Below are 18738 nucleotides of genomic sequence, written 5' to 3'. Positions count from 1 at the left end.
ACAAGGGGATATACTACTGAGACTGGCCGGCATCCTGGAAATCCTGTCGATTCGAATCACCACGGTGATTCAATAAAATAAAATGAAACCAGTTGAAAGCCTGTTTGCTATAAAAAGATTATTCAAAAAATCGTTTTTTTTTTTTTGTTTTTTGTTTTGTTTTTGCTCTTAAAGACAATCAATCGTCAAGTGTTGGAGGGAGAAAAAAAAAGGGGGGGGGGGGTGGCATTTGTTGCCTTTGAGTAAAAACAAAACAAGACAAGAAGAGACAAGGTGCTCTATTAAGATTATCATCTAAATAAAACATCACTGGAAATCAAAGCCAATTGATTGCATATGCAAGGATTCCTAAAATGCTCTCATATTACTATTTTTTCTTTCCCCCGCCACATTCTGTAGCGATAAGCCGACAAAGATGTGCTTTTGTTATTGTTGTTGCGACGTTACATTGACGGACCTGACACGGATTGAGCCGATTGACCATCCAAAAAAGTTTAAAAGTTAGCGGATTGCATCGCAATTAAGTTACTGACGAGAACCTTACTTTGACGGATGTACCAGCCAAAACGGAACGCGGTTGCAACAAGAAAGTCCGACCTGGAAGCGTATTAGCGGCGAGATGTTTTGGTGGCGCCCTCCTATGGTTCCCCCTTGTGACGTCATTACCTTGCGAACAACAAGTTCGATGGTGTTTGTAAATAGCATGGTGGAAGCCTGAAATCATTGCGCTCTCAAAGCAACACTGCCAACACCGTCGAAATTAAAGTTCTTTCATTCCTCTTATTTCCGTCGATGGTATACCCTTTCCGACGTCATAGTCAGCTTTTGGGCCAATCGCGGAAGGCCGACCACAGCGACGCTTTCGGTCGCGCACGCCGCCAATACATTATTATAATTTTTATTACGCGTTGCTCTTCTATGTGCAAATCAATTCGGAACCAATCCCTTGGGGCAAGTCCAGCCTCCACCGAATCTTCCGAAGTGAAGCGACACAGCAAACGACGAGCATCGTATAAACCAAACGACGACAAAGGACGCTGACTTTCAATAATGCAATTCCAAAACCAGTTTCATTTTTCTTCGCCTCTTCGGTGGGTGTGACTCCTCCATGAGGCGCTGGACACACGCGATGCTCCCAGGAACGCGCACCGCAATGAACTCGCGCCAAATTTTCTTCTTCTTCGGAGCTCATAGCGACACTCACGCAACAAGACGGATGCGTGGCGAAGTGAATGGAGGTGTGCGAAGGCTGCCCTCAACCTATGCACTTCGTGGGGATCGTAGAAACTCATTTTGCGCCGGCGTCCAACTCCAAAGCTAAACATGTGCAGTTACAAACTTCTTTTCTTTTTTTTAAAGCATATTTGAAAAGCAGCGGCCTCGAAGAAGCCAAGTCTCGCAACAACACGTCAGCTGCCATTCTGAGAGTGCCCAGCAGGGGAGGGTTCCACGTGCTGCTGTTTGTTTGAATACCAACGAAGTAGATCCATCGTATTGCGTTTTATTTCTCTAATTTCGGAATATTTCGTAAATTTTTTAGTGTTCACTGCTCGGTGTTGTAATCTTGCGCGAAACGACGCACCTTTAGAGTGCCCGACAGCTTAAAAAACGAGGGGGGGGGGGGGGGGGGGGGGGGGGGGCGAGGAGTCTTATTACTCCTCCAGAGCCGATGAGAGTGGTTAAATTTTAAAAGCAGATCTCCAGCACGCCTTAACCACAGTAAACGTAACGATAACTACTAATCGCCTAAACGTATCAAACATAAAAAGAAAGAAAAGGTGGAACGGAGCTAACCGGAGGCTTTATACTAGGCGAACCTTGGTCCGATAAATCCTCTGCTGCGGTTGCGACGTTTCTCCACGCAATCACAGCTTCATAAAACATTACAACGTGGGAAGAAATTTGATGTATACAGCCCAGTGCATTAACCGCGCGATAAAATAAATAACCTTCTGTACACACGCACGTGAAAACAAAACAGCGTGCGCGACATTTATCGAAATATTTCGAAGCGTGCTTGGGTTGCGTGCGAGGAAAGTTCTCGATAGAAAGTGGAACGCGTTGATTGGTAAACGGCACAAGAAAGGCAATTACAACCGCGCACACCGCATTCTCATGCGGGCGATAATATCTGCACCAGTAATGTGAAGGGCATATGGACGCGTGACCGAGAGGAAAGTTATGCAACTATTCGTGCCGCCGGCCAAGATACGAATGTTACAGATAGATTATATTTATCATTTCCTGCCATTAATAATACGAGAGAGAGAGCCCAGGTAAATAGTACATGACGTCAATTAGTTCAGAATAGCAGTAACAGGACAAACAACGTTTATTTCATCGACAGAAGAATTAACTCCCGTAAGCTGGGAACGGTTACTTCGGGACCAAAGAGTGTCCTAACTGCCAACGTGTCTCCACAGCGCATTGAGCATTGAGTTTAGCCGGGACGGATTTAAGAGAAAAAAAAAAAAAAAAAGGGGGGGGGGGGGGGGGGGGGCAGGGTAGCCGAAAACCGACTCCGTAAGCTTCCCATGGGTAACTTTCTTTATAGGGAAAACGACATAAAACTATTTTAGGAAAACATGTTTAGTTTTTGGTGAAATCGAAAATATTAGGTCACCAAAATCGATATCTCTAAAGTATACTACATCGCCCGCGACGTCATATACGTCCATAACGTCAAATCTCGCCCCCCCCCCTTCCCCATGCCTGACCCATAAGTCCGCCCGAGTTTAGCATGGCCTTTTCTACTCACGTGTAGTTCTTTTATTACAATCAAATATAAAGACCGTACGGACCTAAACAGTAAGAGGTTGCGTCAAATAACCAGTTATATTTTATTGTACATCTATCTGATTATGTAATCTGATTATGTAACCCGCCTACTTCTTACAATAAACTACAATGAAATAAAAATAAAATATACAACAAAACAGAGCGCAGGAACGTAATACTGCGGTTTTAGGAGTTACTGCGTTCGATAACGCATATTCCTGACCTTGAACACGGTACTCAATATTTAGACACTATTCCCCCCCCCCTATATCGTTTAAAATTCAAATCTTAATGCGCTCATAGGACGACTGAATTCAGGATTGAATTGGCTAGGATTCGGCTAGGATTCGGGTTCAGTGACTGCGTCGGCAGAGGTTCGGCTTCGGGGTCCCGCCCAATTGTTTAATGAACAAATTGGAAAAAAGAGAGTGGGTCTTGTGTATGTTTAGGAAATGTTAGACAGGAATCGCCTTTCTGGATTTCGCCCAAAACGAACTCGGAAGTTAGAACATACACCGGAGAGTGAGAAATTAGTTATACAGATATTTCGGGCATATAGACAGTAGAACCGTATACGTGCATTTAAAGCTCAAGTGCTGGCCTTTCTTAGGGTCTAAGTAATTGCTATAGCACTAATAGTCCAGAAATTAGCAGTTCCACGACCAAAAGTCTGAAGTCATAAGTGATTCGTTTCTGTTTATACACTTCATCGGAAGAAGGATTTATCTCCCCTTCCAAACACAACGAATCTTTGTCGCGAGGCTAAACGGTGCCAAAGAAGCGTACCTGCAATGCTATCTCTCGATTTCTATGTCTCAAATATTGAATATCAGGAAGAGCTATCTGAGTAATAGTATCAACAATTCAACGTAGTTCGTATAACGTGCGCTTAGAAGCACACACACACACACAAAATCTAGATTAGAAGTTATTTTTCGCTGTATTTGGAGATTTAACCCCAACATTATTCAGTTACGACGCTGTTATTAATGAATGAAACGGCAAAGCACCAAGCATATGGGAATCGATAAAACAACTTAAGACAACACGTTTGTTGCCAAGCTTTATCAGTTTGTTTCACCACTTTCAAGCAGCACACAATCTGAGGCCAATATGAGACCTAAATTCGAAATTTCGGCTTCACCCACCATTTAACCCCGCGGAACTGAACTTTTTTTTCTACGGCGACGTCCGTTTCCAACGCCCGCCCGCCCGCCCGCCCGCCCGCCCGGTGTCCTCCGCGAGGCAGTGCAGTTTATGCTGGCGTTAGAGATCATTGAAAGAACTCATCGCGGTCCCTTTTTGAACCCTATACAGATTGTGCCAAAATCTGCGGAATTTTCGCGGTTTGTGCTTGACTGTAGCCATCTCACCTCAACTTTGCCTAGCCCTAAGTTTCGACTACCGGCTTTGCCCGCGGCTTTGGAGATGGCTCCTCTTCCTAAGGACCCGTTCTTCACCAAAGCGGATTTACAAGATGCCTTCTACCATTTCGGTCTTGCACCCGCGACAAGACACCTCACCACCTTTCGGCTCAACGGCCAATATTACCGCTACAAGGTCCTCCCCTTTGGTATAAGGCCTGCCCCGTTCTTTATGCAGTCTTTGGCAATAGCACTAGCACGGGAAGCACGGGCCAGGGTAGAGTGCCTTCATGTGCGCATGAAGGCTCCCTAGGCCAGGGGATTATGGTGTTGGGCAGATCTGGATAATTTTTTGTTTGCTCACCTGGACCCCGAGTTCCTCGAACAACAAACACGAGTCTTCTGTGACCAACTTTTTGAAGTCGGCATCCGTCTGAACCACCGTGATTCTTTACTCCGGCCAGTTCGCACCATCAAGTTCTTTGGCTTCCAACTTTTTGCCGACCGCCAGGCCATCGGCCACACCTCCCAGAGACGCCTTGGCCTTGCCGCCACCCTGCAAGTCCTTGAGCAACCCCTGTCACTCAAGACCTACCAGCGTGTGGCTGGACTCTGGACATTTTATTTTAGCCTCTTTAAAGGGCATTACCATGCACTGCGACCACTGCATGTCGCCGCCTCTACAGGCCAACCACCTTCGCAGGACTGGCTTCTTCTTTTTAAACAAGTCTTTTACCGCCTCTCTACGGAAGTGCCATGGAACATTCCGCCCACGTCGGGAGAGGCGTATGCCGACGCAAGTTCGTCCGGCATCGGCATCTGTCTACCCCCCGGCAACCTCGCTATTGTTTCGCCATCACCCCCAGGAATCTACCTCGGAGAATTTCGGGCGGTACTCATCGCCATCCTTCTCGCACCAGCCTAGACCCTCATCTTCTCGGATAACGAAGCGGTGGTTCACGCCATCACAAGAGGCCACGGACGAACTCTGTCACCCTACGAGGTCTTGGCTATCACTGCACTTTTGGTCAATAACAGGAGCTGGGTCGCCTAGGTTCCGACGGACCTCAACCCCGCCGACGATCTCTCTCGCCTCCACCTCACTTAACCCTGGGTTCTAGGGGGATCTGCCACTAGGGGGCCACGCCTATATATAGGCTGACCCTGCGGGGGAGAGGGGGAGCTGCCATCAGCACCACCCGACTACAACTAAAGCGATTTATAAAATTCATACACAATATAACAATTTAATTTCACGCTACCTTCATCAATGATTTCTCGGATGAAACTTTATAAAGCGAGTGCCGTCAAATATTATGTTAATTAAGCGGGAAGCTCAAAAGAATTCCAACATTTAATGGAAGTAAAAAAAAAAAAAAACGAATGAAGGTATCACGTGTGACCAGCATAATAATTAGCGCGCGAGTACCGAGGTCTCTCCAAGGCCAGAATAAAACTCTAAAAGTGGGTGTTTGCCTCCTTATCTCATTCCAACACGAAAACATTATAACCGGCTGCGATTTTGATGACGCTGTTTTTTTGCTTTATTGTCGCCAGACCAGCACATGCCAAGAAAATTCATTTTAACCGCCGACAAATTGACAGGAAACCGAGAAATGCTAAAATAGAATGCTACCGCCTTGTTCAGCTAGAGAATGAATGAATGAAAATGGCTATCGTCATTATCACAAAACGGTGGGAAAAAGCAATAGGGAAGTACTACGCTAAACGAGACATGATCATATTTAGTACGAAGGTAGCAGTGTATGGTAGGATGAACTACATGGAGCATGCCGGTCACATGATATTTAGCGGCGAGATGTTTTGTTGGCGCCCTCGTATGGTTACCTCTCATGACGTCATTACCTATCGACCAACAAGTTCGATGGTGTTTGTAATGAGCATGGTGGAAGCTCGAAATCATAGTGCTCTGAAACCAACGCAGCCAATACCGTCAAAATTAAAGTTCTTCCATTACTCTTATTTCCGTCGATGAGAAATCCTTTGCCGACGTCATAGTCGGCATTCGGCCAATCGTGAAAGGCCGACCACAGCAACGCTTTCGATCGCCCACGTCGCCAATTAGACAAGTCATACCAGGAGTAAAGTAAATGCAAACGCAAAAAATTGGCATATAGCAAGTGGTTTCATCTCTGCTACAAGCAGCACACGATTTACCAATAAAATAAAAAGCTCCAAAACAGTTCTTTTTCGTGGTTATAATGTGGTCAAGAAACAGACTATATGTCGAAGCTTAGTATACGAGACAATCCTTCAAGCATAAATAGTGAACTATTATTTGAGCGCATTTCATGGGACGGGAAGCGAGTAAGAGGAGTGAAACAACTGATAGAGCCCGCGGGAAGGAACGGAGATGCAACAAAAGTCAAACTGTTTTCATTAACCAAACACAATGTGTATGCCCTTCGTAGCCAAACGTACGCCGGTGCACGCTGCGTAGACGAGCCTTATTATGAAACCAGGTAGACCAAGGGTGGCCTCGTCGGCAACAACAAAGGACCGACGTCTTGATTGCCTAGGAATCCTGTTTGGGCATCTAATTGTTCTTCTGTATGCAGATCTAGAAGAGTACTGGCGCTCATGATTCGCAGTTGTTTTGCGTTTTGATCCGGGCTTCAGTCATCTGCGTTTTGAGTGCGAACGCTTACGAGTGCTTACAACGAGAGGCTACTAGTGCGCGTCACCATAGAAACAGAGGGCTACCCAATGTGCCCTAACGAAACGCATCGCAACGGAACGCAGCGTAGCGCAGTGAACGCAGTCTGAATTAACCTTTAGTCGTAGTTCATAAGTATATATGTAGAAAACGAAGAGGGGGAAGGTGACAGTGAGAGAGCGCAAGTGTGCGGGGTAAACAAATGATTTCCGAAGGGGTTAAATGCAGGCAGGCCGATGCACGGACATCAGTGTAATAAACCATAGGTAGAAAGTTGTCTTCAGGAACAAATTAGAAAGCATAAGTGTGCTTATTTGCGTTCGTTTACTACTTTGTCTAAAGTTTACGGTGTATCTGCTATCGAACGTGATTTCCCGCTTATTACCTAGTATATGCTAAATGATGGGCAAGAGCACCGAAGACATCTCACGTAGTGTCGAAGGTATGGAATTCACAACTTCACAACCTCCCTATTATCTCAGAACTCGATGTTGCCAGTGGGCAGGCGACATCGAGTTCCCCGGATTGGATTCAGACAGCGACTAAACTAGACTGCCTGCATTCGTCCCTTTCTCCGCAATACCGCGCCCGGCGCCCTCTGGGCAACGTGAACATCAACCACGAAGAACTGAACATCTAAACTGTCTGTTAGAAGGCCCTCAAGTCGATGGTTTTTTAAAGGGATTGATGCGATTGGAAGGCCTCAATCGCGCCAACCCCGTTCACTAATATCCATCCGCAACCACATCGAGAGATACCGTTCTGGTTCAACCTCTCCGTCGCATAACACCCGACGAAGCGCGAATTGAACGGCTCCGGTACCTGAGCGCTCGGCGACGTCTTCGTCCCATCGCCTTCGCCGGCGCCGCCGCTACTCCTCGACGGCGAGACGGGGACGTCGTCCTGCGCACGCCGGTCCTTGCGGAGCACCGGAAACAAGCCGTCTCGCTCCCACTCGTGCACACTGTCGATGATCGAGTGCGACGGATGCGTCTTGATCCGAATGCACTTGTCCCCGCGTGCACCGATCATCTCAAGTTGTCGGACCCCGGCGACGCCGGCGTTCGCTCTTGGCGCAGTAGCAACCAGCGCGCACCCTTTGGAGACGTGTCCGAGCGCGACTGCATCTGCCAGGCGGTCTCGCTGTCTCGGCGCCGCCAACAAGGTCGAACCGGGGGCCTACGTAGTCCTCCGATCCGAGCGGCGGCTACGCACTTTCCCCGGGCTTTGGCGGAGACCGGCGGGCATAAACAACGGCGGCGCGCGAGGGCGAGAAAACAGGTCACGTAATCGAGCCCCGCGCGCGTTCTGTCAAGGCTCTCCTTCCGTCCAATCGGCCCGCGATCGGACGCGCGTGCGAGAGACCCGTTCGAAGCTGTCCCTTTTCTTATCGGAAGGAGGTAGCGGGAACGGTTTTGTAGAAGAAGCCTAGCCGGAGGCTTCCGCGAGAAGTTGCACGCGTGCCGTAGCAATAATACCTAGAGGACAAGGCCCACGCATGAGGACGTCATTGTTAGTAGAAGCCAGGCCTTCTTTTCTATATGGTATTGGTGGTACTGGTGTATTGGCCGTAACGACGATGCCGCCCCACAGAGTAGCCCAAAGGCTCGAGACGGTGACACGTGCTCGCTGGCTCGCTCCGCCTGGCAAGCTCTGATGGCATAAAAATTGTATACCCGTTCGCTCCCCTTCGAGGAACGTTCGTATCGCAGCTTTTTCCGTCGACTTGCGCAATATCGTACGCGTTTCCGTGTAAATGCGTCCTTCTGTTATTTTGTTTCCCGTTAGACTTTATTTCCCATAGGGCATCGACGGGAACGCCGCACGAAGCAGTGGAAGGGATAGGCGCAAAGTTTGGGTTCTCTAATTCATGATAGAAGAGAGTGCTAGTAGCATGTCTTTGGGCTCCGATAACGATCAGTTGCACGCGCAAGGGCGCCGTCGGTGTAACGGGTACCGTTATCGAGGTGAAGAAATTATCTGCCAATGCCCCCGAAAACAACCGAAGCTCATATGGGCTCGTGTGCTTGGAGTCGACGGCTTGTGTGGGCAATTTATAGGGCCCGCAGCTTTGGGATGCATCATCTTTTCTTACATGTAACCACTTTATACTTAAGAGCGAAACATCGTTTTTACGCTCCGATACATTTGCCGGATAACACTACAACGCATGAGCAAAGGCGTGAGGGAAGATCGGGTGTGTGGTTATCGGAGTTTCCGGAACTACTGTGTTTTGAAATGTTTTTGCTACCAGTGAAGCTACGCCTCTCCTGTTCTGTTCTATATATACAACTTCCTCCTAACACTAGATACTTTTAGAATATCGTACCGATACCTCCGACAACGATGCCCGATAGCCATGGGCATACCAACCGGGAAGGGGGGGAAGCAAGGGAAGGGGCGCTTGCCCCCCCACCTTCCCCCCAGTTTTCAGAGGGGGGGGGGGGGGGGCAAGGTATGTGTTTTGCCGCCCCCTGAATCAGCCGCCACTGGGCAGGGCCAACATTGTCCGGCGGCGTCCAAGGGATGCCAAGGGCACTGCCCCCCAGCCCTGTGGGGGGAAAGGGGACGGTCTGGTTTGCCCCCCCCCCCCCCCCCCACACACACACACGCACACACACACTCAAGAACAAGTTGGTACGCCACTGCCGATAGCGTACGATGCTTGCGCAAAGGCGTCGGCAGAGCTATCGGGTACCATTACTGAAGCCATTGGAACTATCTACTCAAACTCCCGTTGATGTCTGAAAGTTGTACAACCATCCCAATTACTGTGGTATCAATTAAATACGAAGAGTATTTCCCGTCAGAAAGCGAGCGCTGCTGTTTTGGTTTTCACACTCCGACGAAAGCCTTTCATTCGTCGTCGACCTCCTCCCCTGACCTTGACAATGGCACCGACAGGCTCCGACGAAATTCCGTCATGTTTGCGGCTGGGAGACAAGGCAGCCATTCACGCTTGACTTCACACGAGATACGCTGCAAACATCCTCGAGGAGGCTTCTTTTTTTCTTTTTTTTTTTTTTTCTGCGTTTTTGGTTTAAACTTGTGAGAATCGCCAGTTGTATATATAGAATCAATCGCGCTCAGGCACTAGCGACCGAGCGCATCCTACTCATATTTAAATATGATCAGTTTCCTAACAATGGTTACTCACTATTTGCCTTTTGCTTATTGTTTTAAAAATATCGATTTATTATTTTCATGTGACAGAGCAGAAACGCGAATTTCACACAGGCATGATGCCATGCTTCTGGACTGTACTGACAGATATCTTAAGTTTACTGTTTCTTTGCCGCCTCTAACAAGAGCGAGTAAAGTACAAGGGAAAGTGTCACGAAATTCGGTTCTTCGCAAACTTAGGGTGCTTCAATGTCCTTCTGTTTAGGGTGATGCCACCCTTTGTAGTACCCGATGCCGACAGCACGCGCTCACGGGGAAAATACAAAGAAATCGACGAAAACAAAATGTCGCCGTAGCACAGTCAGCGCCACGAGCGCGTGCAGGGACACGTTCTTTCACACGCTTCTGAACAAAAAATAAAAATAAAAGTGTGAGACAAAATGGCCAGATGTCTCCACCCTAAGCAAAGCGCACATGAAGGCACCCTACGCAAACTACTCGGACATTTTTTTCTTGTACAGGAAAGTACACCAGGAAAATATGTACAGACAGCTCCGTGCATCCGTTGGAGAGATGGCAACACCTTGCAGCTTCCTCGAAATGAAGCTGGAATGAAGTTTCGTTGACGACACGGTCGAAATTGTTTTTGTTTTTTTCTGCGCTGCGAGAGAGACCCGCGTCGAAAACGACAAACTACATGTAACATAAATAGCGTTTACGGCTGTGAGCGTATATTTACCAGAAACGCCGATAAATATACTCCGAATATTATAGCCGCCGATCGACGAAAAACAAAAGTTGTTCAAAGAGACATTCAGAAAGGCACAAGAAACCATGCATGCAAAGATTCACCGCTTGCAGGACGCATTTAGGCAGCCGTGCATGGCCGCAGCCATTATTAAACAATTACAATTTGTTTTTAATTTTTTTTTTGTTTTGTTTCAGTTATTTGACTGGTAATTATCAACTTTTTAGAGTCACCGATTGCTGACGAAACGCACGGCGTGGCGAGACCCGTGCATCTCATTATCGCTGCTCAACCAATCAAATTGCGGCATTAGGCGACGAGAACGCCGAGGGGCCAATCACGAAGCAAGAAGCGTGAATAATAAGCCACACGCTGCTCGTCTTAAGCCCTGACGTCACGCGACTGCGGTGGTGCTGCTGTCGGCCCTGCGCATGCGCAGTCCCTTAACGTGTTTTTTTTTTTTTTTTTTTTTTTACGTGCGCCGGAACGTTTGCGTAGGCACGGGAGGAACTGTACAATATGGCGGATCTATGAAATTCCAGGTGTGTCGAAAGCCGATGCACTGCATGCTGTAGCGAAATAAATGTCAATATATCGCGTTCAATATGATGGTTAAAATAAAACTAACAAATAAGAACTGCGAACACTAACTCCGCCTTTCTCGAATTTAGCTCAAAAGAGACATATATTGTTGCGCCTTACACGGTACGGTTTCTTTCGTAAATTAACTCTACCGCGTCCATTATCCTGTCTTTCTTTCGATGGAAGCGAGAGCGTGAGCCCAAAGCGCAGGTGCCAAGAGAGGGAGGGAGTGAGCAAACAAAATTAATAAAAAGAAGGTCACATTACGGGTGCTCTCCCTTAGAGTGTAAGGCACGAAAGCCTGACTAGCTTATACAAATATGTCCATTACTGGTTGCTCCTGCCACCTATCAAACATGAGAAGGTTATTGGTATACCTAAAGATGACGACAAAACGGCGAGGCGTGTAGCCGCGGCCTGCCTTCGCTGTTTTGTCGGCAGAATCGAAGTGGCGAACTATTTAAAATATACATATATACAGAGGACTCTACCAACCCGCGTGTCGGTCGAATTCAAAGACGCAAAATATACATCGTATTGTAAGCTAACGGAGGCACACACGTACAGCGTCGTCTCAATGTTGTCAGTCTGCAGGCAATGTTTGAGGCGCGTTTCTTTGTTCGAAGCATGTTCGAAGCATGCATATGTATATGAAGCAAACACCTTCTATCATGCTTGAGCACAGCCTCCTATATACTGACAAAGCCTGGCAGATCGCCTCGAAAAGCGACCGCCGAAATGGAAAAAAGTTGAGCCGCAGACAACGGATGAGAGAAGAGTCACGTCACTGGCGCCCCGCTGCGGCGAGACGCCGAAAGACACTTCTTCCGAGCAAACAAGTGTGTGTCGGGTTCTCACCGCTGCAAAAGCTGTGCGCTGACGTCCAGGTTCCCCGAGAAAAGGCTCTTTGATGCTCTGCGCTACCAGATCCTCGCGCTCCAAGTCTGCGACCGGGCATTCTATGACTCAGTCGTCGAACTGCCGGGCTTTGTGAGTATAGAGGAGGATATATGGCTTGAGTCGTGTTCGCACACGCTTCGGTCGTCATGTCTCTGCAGCGAACGCCGTACACCTCTTTGTATGATGAACGAGCAGCTCCAAGTCATGCTGCGGGGAACGGCCAATAAAACTGCATGGCAATGGTCGTGGAAGCGAGTGATTATTTATCGCCAGGGGGGGACGACGTTCGCGAGTCGGGGTCCATCAATAATTCTCGTGGAATCTTGCCCAATACCGCAGAGAGCCCCACACGCCCCCGGTGTGTACCTGTCTCCGCGCGGATGACACAACGCACGAGGCGTCGTCGCCTAGTGCCTGTACGACGTCGCCGAAGGTCTCCCCACACCCTCTACAGACCTTCGACGTGGAGAAACGCAGTTGCTGCGGTGGTTGTCACTTGGCGCAGGACGAGACGGTTCCTTTGCGATCGTTAAGAACGGAATACGCGTGCCAAAGACCGACCGATAACCGCGCGAAATTTGGAACTTGCGAAAGTATAGTTTTTTTGCTATTTTTAGAAAAAGGCGGAGCTTTTTATTGCGCGTCAATTACCGAAATTTATGTACGATAAATATCCATGCGTGGTTCGTCCGTAAAAAAAGAAAGAAAAAGATTAGAACCATTTTTTTTTCATGCGTGTGCGTGTGTGGTGCGTGAGCGTGTGTGTGTGTGTGTGTTCCGAATTTCATACGATTTTAAGTAGTTTTTTTTTTTTGCATACCTGTAAAAGTAATCAGTCACAATGCCACTGAACTTCTTGTCTTGCAGATTCTGTCCATTGTGCAGCCTCTTGTAGATGCTAATCGGGTGTGTGGCTTCCAAAATGTATTCTTTATGAATGCATGCCAGAGGGAAAGGGGGGGGGGGGGGGACTGTATTTAGCGAGTTTACGCACTTGCGCTGTAACTGTAGGAGCGTGTTGTGTGCTAGTTGTATAATAATAATAATGATAGGGGATGTGCGCAGCATTATTGCTAGACTTCACAGTGCAAGAAAATCCAAGGTTGTCGGACATACGTACTGAGAAGACGAGATATTTCTCAGCGCCAGGCGATGTAATCTATCATTCTCACACACACAAAAGAAAAAAAATGCGTAAATTTGTTTTTACAATTTTACATTACTCTTTAAAAAAATTACGACTTTGGGTTGAGAAAATTTTCCTTATGACTTTGACCTTACCAACTTTTGAAACAGTCTTTCGGAACTTCATTGAGCAATATGTAGCACTGAAAACGCGAAAAAAAAAGAAAAAAAGAAAACCAAGTTAGCAACGAAGATTTTGAGCGTGCATTTCGCTAAATCTCTCCCATCGTGAAAGCTGCCTGTTGTGAAAATTTAAATAGGCCGTAGATGCGCCGCCATCCTTGAGGACGGTTGCTTCACATTTACGATAGATGGCGTCAAACACAAATGAGGCCACGCCGTAATGTCTGTGTATGTGTGGGTTTGGAAGAAAAGAGGGGGGGGGGGGGAGAGAGAGAGAGAGAGAGAGAGAGACGAGGCAGCAAAAACGTACTCGCAAGCTAGAAATATACATATTGTTGAAGAAACTCATGGAAATAGCGGAATGCAGTAGAAATCGAAAACTCAGAAAATACATATTTGATTACTCCCATTGGTGTCCTCGTGACACCAATAAAATAGTTTCCGGGTTCGTATGCTTTTTATTTTTTAAATTTTTTTATGGCAGTAGCTGTTATTGCTTTAATACGTTTTATTTATCGTTTATTCCTCGATGCCTTCTCACTGCTCATGATGCATTCGCCATCCGACCACAAAATCGTGAATCCTAAAAACGAGGGGCATGATTAACTTTCGCCGAGGGTATACACCATCACTCACTTTCCTCATTTTGTTTCCTTGCCATAACGTTTCCGTCAAGGGCTGATCGCCTTCTACCTTCGAAGTTTACCGTGCTACTAGACACAATACAAGCAGTCATCAGAAATCTGCACGCAATGCGTGTTTATGCGTCCGCTCTATTCAAACATTAATAGAACAACGAGTTTCGATCACGACCGAGCGCAGTAGTCGCTTGACCCTCTTCCGTACGCGCTAGACTCTCTTTTGCGGATCGTTGCTCCATTTATTCTTGTGCATCGTAACATCGAGAAAAAACAAAGTGCCGTCGTTGAACTGTAGGACGTCCTTTTAACTGTGGTGCCTGGAATGAATCTCCCACCAGTATGTTTCCCGCGTCCTACGAAGTGTTCCCTCGATTTCCGCCTTATGACGTCATAAAAGTGTCATGTTCCGCCTTATGACGTCATAAAAGTGTGATGTTCCGCCTTATGACGTCATAAAAGTGTGATGTTCCGCCTTATGACGTCATAAAAGTGTCTTGCCAAAAGGCGCATCTATTTCCAGGTCCAAGGTGTCTCCTCGTCGAAGGTACGGACGTCGCTTGGGGACCGTGCGAGTCAGAGTCAAGAGATGGTGGGCGGCGGCGGTGGGACTGGTCGAAAACGTACGCACGACGTAGATTAGGGCGACATGCGCACTCCGTAGGTTGCGCCGTTCGCAGGCGAGGGACCGATACAGGACGAGTCGTGACCGCGTGCGCGTGGGCTGCATGGTAGCGTATACACGAGGAGCGGATACAGCGAACGCATTTAGATGACAAGGTCGCGACATATCCATTCCATTTCTTTTTTATTTTTTTTCACGTGGGAGCGCTTAAACACGAAGAAAGCTTTAGCTTTGGATTTCTCTTTTTTTTTCCTTTGCGATATATTTTTTTAATTATAGCTTTTAATATTTGATAGCATTAAGGAAACAACATATGTGAAAGTAAAGCTATACTGCTAGTCGAACGGTTCGGCTTTCTCTATTTTCGCTCAATATATCTTAATATTGGAAACAAGAAGGCTTCCACAGTGCAGATATCTTGTTTACTAAACTTCCGGTAGTATTTCGCGTTTCTTTTTTTGCGAGGTCTGTGCCATTCCCCTTGTTCCGTTCGCTTTTATATCCAATAATACGGGCGATTCATTTTGTCACTGGCATGTTTTCTTTCCTTTTCTGCGATCTCGCGTACATGATAATCTAGAACCTTGTGAAAGGGAGAAATAGAATAACGGAGAGCACAACAATACATACCAATTAGGTTTTTGCGTTTTGCTGTTCGTTATTCTATTTCTCTGTGCCTTGAGGTACCTTGAGGTTTTAGGTCATGATGTTTCCTGACCCAGCTCCTTTCATACCTTCACTTCTTGCAAAATGCGTGTAGTTGGCATCATGTTCTACAGAGGATCCGTGATGACCCAAGAATGGCATCTCATAAATCGAAACAGCACAACGTCAGCTTGAGCTGCACATCACGCACTTGGTGCCACAAACAAGCGCGTTTAAGTTAATTTTACTTTAAGTGTGAACGCTTTATTTTTTTATATTTAAATATAAATGAAGAGTGGCCGGAAGCTAAACACGCATTGTGTCGCCGTGACCTTCCACACCTTTAGCCCTCGGTCCACTGCCGACAAGGCAGTGCCGTGAGTCTAGACCTTTACAGCGTAGCGAAGGGACGACATTAAAGGTTTCATTCCCCGAGTCACTGACTGTGTAGACACGTTGTCCGTACGCGGAGACAGAGAAGGAAACGTAGAGGGGAAGGAAGCGCCAGTCCTGTGAGTTCCAGAACGAGTGCAAGGCCAATGGCGACACGTTCAAACGTCCTTGGACCACCTCGTTCCTTCCAGGAGTTTTCAACCGCACCTCCAGAGACGTCGTACAAGCCCCCCAAGATTGCTTTTGTTTTTCTCCACACTATTCGGCTCAGTTGGGCCTCACCTACCAAACTCATAGACCTCGTAGAGCCTCTGAGAGGTGTCTTCGAAGTTTGTCTTTGGTTAGCCCCGTTTCCTGCCTCCATTATAATTAACAAGCTATAAAAGTAGTTTAAGCCGGGGTCACATACAATATACATCATACAAAAAACAGTCTGTAAACACGAGGCACCGCAATATCCGTGGTTCGAATGCCGCCTGCCAAGTTTTTTCGTGAACTCATTGCCATGCTGCGTTCGAAGCACGGATCTCGCTGTGTCTCTCTTTCGAGTCTGTGTGCACACTGTCGTTTGTATGATGTATAAGCAGTGTGACCCCGACCTTTTTGAGGTTTCCAACCTCATGGGCAAGGTTCATGATACTTGTTTTCCCGTTTCGTCGGTCCCGTGTTTGACATCGTGAAAGTACGTCGAAGTTCAAACGATCGTCGTCCGTGTGCTCAACTAAAATTCCTCGCGACTCCAACTGTCTATAGGTGGCGCCACTCGTTTTCCAAAATGGTGGTTATAGTGAGGGTCGGAGATGCGTGCTCGCATACTAGTTGCTGAGCCCTCTCTAGTGTACTTACTGGCTTGACTGAACGACACAAATTATTCCCGCTTATAGGAGGAAGTTAGCGTGCTATGAGCGCAGGTCACCTCTTTATTCTGAAAACAAAATCGGTGTTTAGCATATTTACGCTAAGACTAAACGAGAATACTTACGCCGGGAGGCGCGTTTTAATTCAGGAACGAAACCGAAACTAACTTCTACTTTAGATCTAATTTTGCGATATAGGTGTTTATTTCGGTTTTCCTCCTACCCCAAGATGTGCCTCACAACGTAAATATTATGCTAAATAAATTGTTCGCGGAAACTTTATTTTGTGCATGCCTGTCTGATCCAGGAACTTAAAATATTTTGGAGAGTTCAGTGTCCCTTTAAAGGGATACTTCAACGAAATAATTTGAAATATACCCATCGTGTTCAGAAATAGACTGAATATGATCCACAATATCCGTAAATGACAATCGCAGGTTTGTATTTTGAGCCTGATGGCTGTATTTTTCTTTATAAACGGCCCACTCTGGCAAGCGCTCAGAGAGCAGCCAGCGGAGAGCACGTCACATCCGGCGCAATCGTGACGTAGTCTGTTTCGGGATAAGCAAAGTTGCGGCGATGCTGACGTCGAGAGGATGTCCTAGCCGTTCCAGCCACCGAAGCGATCGAAGCAAGCCAACGATCGGGCCCCCGTAACTAACCGCAAAGCTGCTTTTGTGTGAATTTTGAGTGACCGATTAATCCTCTTCTTTTGTGCTGGCCGTAGAGTTGTCGGGATGACGCCGACCTGTCAAGGTTGCTAGACGGGCATTTCAAACGAGGCTTTAGCGACATCCACCAGGTGCTTTTTGATAATCGTTTAATTTGTTTTAAAAGTCCTTTTCGTGTCTTTCTAAGAAGACATAGGTGTGTCTGATGTGATACTGCTGCTTTGAACACGTATAGACCAAAAAATAAGCGCCGAATTTTCGTTGTAGTAGGGATATTAGTAGTGCGGCGGATGTGACGTGCTCTCCACTGGCTGCTCTCCGAGCGCTTGCCAGAGTGGGCCGTTTGCAATGAAAAGTACAGCCATCAGGCACAAAACACAAACGTGCGATTGTCATTTACGGATATTGTGGATCATATTCAGCCTATTTCTGAACACGACGGGTATATTTCAAATTTCGTTAAAGTATCCCTTTAAAGGGATGATGAACCGAAATCTCGATTCCCCAAAATACGCGGCAAAAGCGTGCAACGGGATGCTACAAACACCAAAACATCACTCATACAGCGATGTCTCGAACGGATGACCATATTTTTCAAAAAAAAAAAAAAAGAGGCGCATTTGGCAGGAATGTTGACGTCATGTTTCTCCGAGAAGGAGAGGGAACGTCCTCCCGTCTTCTTCGCCTCGCGGCCTTGAGGAAGCCAAACGAAGAGAGGAGGAAACTAGGTATCTTGACGTCACGCGCCTCGTCGGCCTGGTTCAATCTCGACTTCTTTTTCCAAAAATACGGCCGTCCATTTGAGATATCGCCTTACTAGTAGTGTTGTAGGTATTGTAGCCTCCCGCCTACATCTCCAGCATTGTTTTTTTTTTTAATCGAAATTACGGTTCATCATCCCTTTAAAGACATGGACTTCATACATCTTAGAGATAGCAGAATATGGTATTTGTTAAAAAAATCAGCCCTGATATTTGTGTGTTCTTGTAGCGTTTTCCTACTCGGATAAAGGTAATGTGAAATAACGACCTGCAGGTCTTTTAATTAGTTTTGGGGCATTTAGATGATTAATTGCTTTAGCATTATTCCCAGCACACGAATAATAGAATTTATCCAAACTTTATAAAATATTGCCACGGGTGATTAGAATATGTACAGAATGCTTATTAAAAAAAACGCTGTTCTCATTAAACATTTTCAAAAACAAAATCCGAGTCAGACCACAGAGAGAGAGAGAGTGCGTGCGTGCGTGCGTGCGTGCGTGTGTGTGTGCTTGTGTGTGTGTGTGTGACGCGTGACATATAGGAATTTATATTACATCAAGCATTTATGCCTACCTTGATAACGATATCAGAGCTTTTTCATATGCTAAGAATAAATAAAATGAGACAGTTCCGTAAACACTATTATGGCTAAATGGCGCATTTTT

At 46.7% G+C, this 18738-nt stretch overlaps 1 protein-coding gene across 1 annotated transcript in view; it reads right to left on the bottom strand.

The window, feature by feature from the left end:
* Positions 1-8048, bottom strand: part of LOC8043761 — a 164876-nt gene extending 156828 nt beyond the window's left edge. The window contains exon 1 of the mRNA XM_040209416.3: positions 7642-8048. Coding sequence (XP_040065350.2) covers positions 7642-7851 — 210 coding nt within the window. The 5' untranslated portion in view covers positions 7852-8048. The remainder of the gene's footprint in view (positions 1-7641) is intronic.
* Positions 8049-18738: the final 10690 nt, after the last annotated feature.

Source organism: Ixodes scapularis, unplaced genomic scaffold (assembly GCF_016920785.2).
Source record: "Ixodes scapularis isolate PalLabHiFi unplaced genomic scaffold, ASM1692078v2 PGA_scaffold2__306_contigs__length_199485367, whole genome shotgun sequence".
Lineage (NCBI taxonomy): Eukaryota > Metazoa > Arthropoda > Arachnida > Ixodida > Ixodidae > Ixodes > Ixodes scapularis.
The sequence above is the reverse complement of the archived record's forward strand: the minus strand, read 5'-3'. Positions and strand labels throughout refer to the sequence as shown.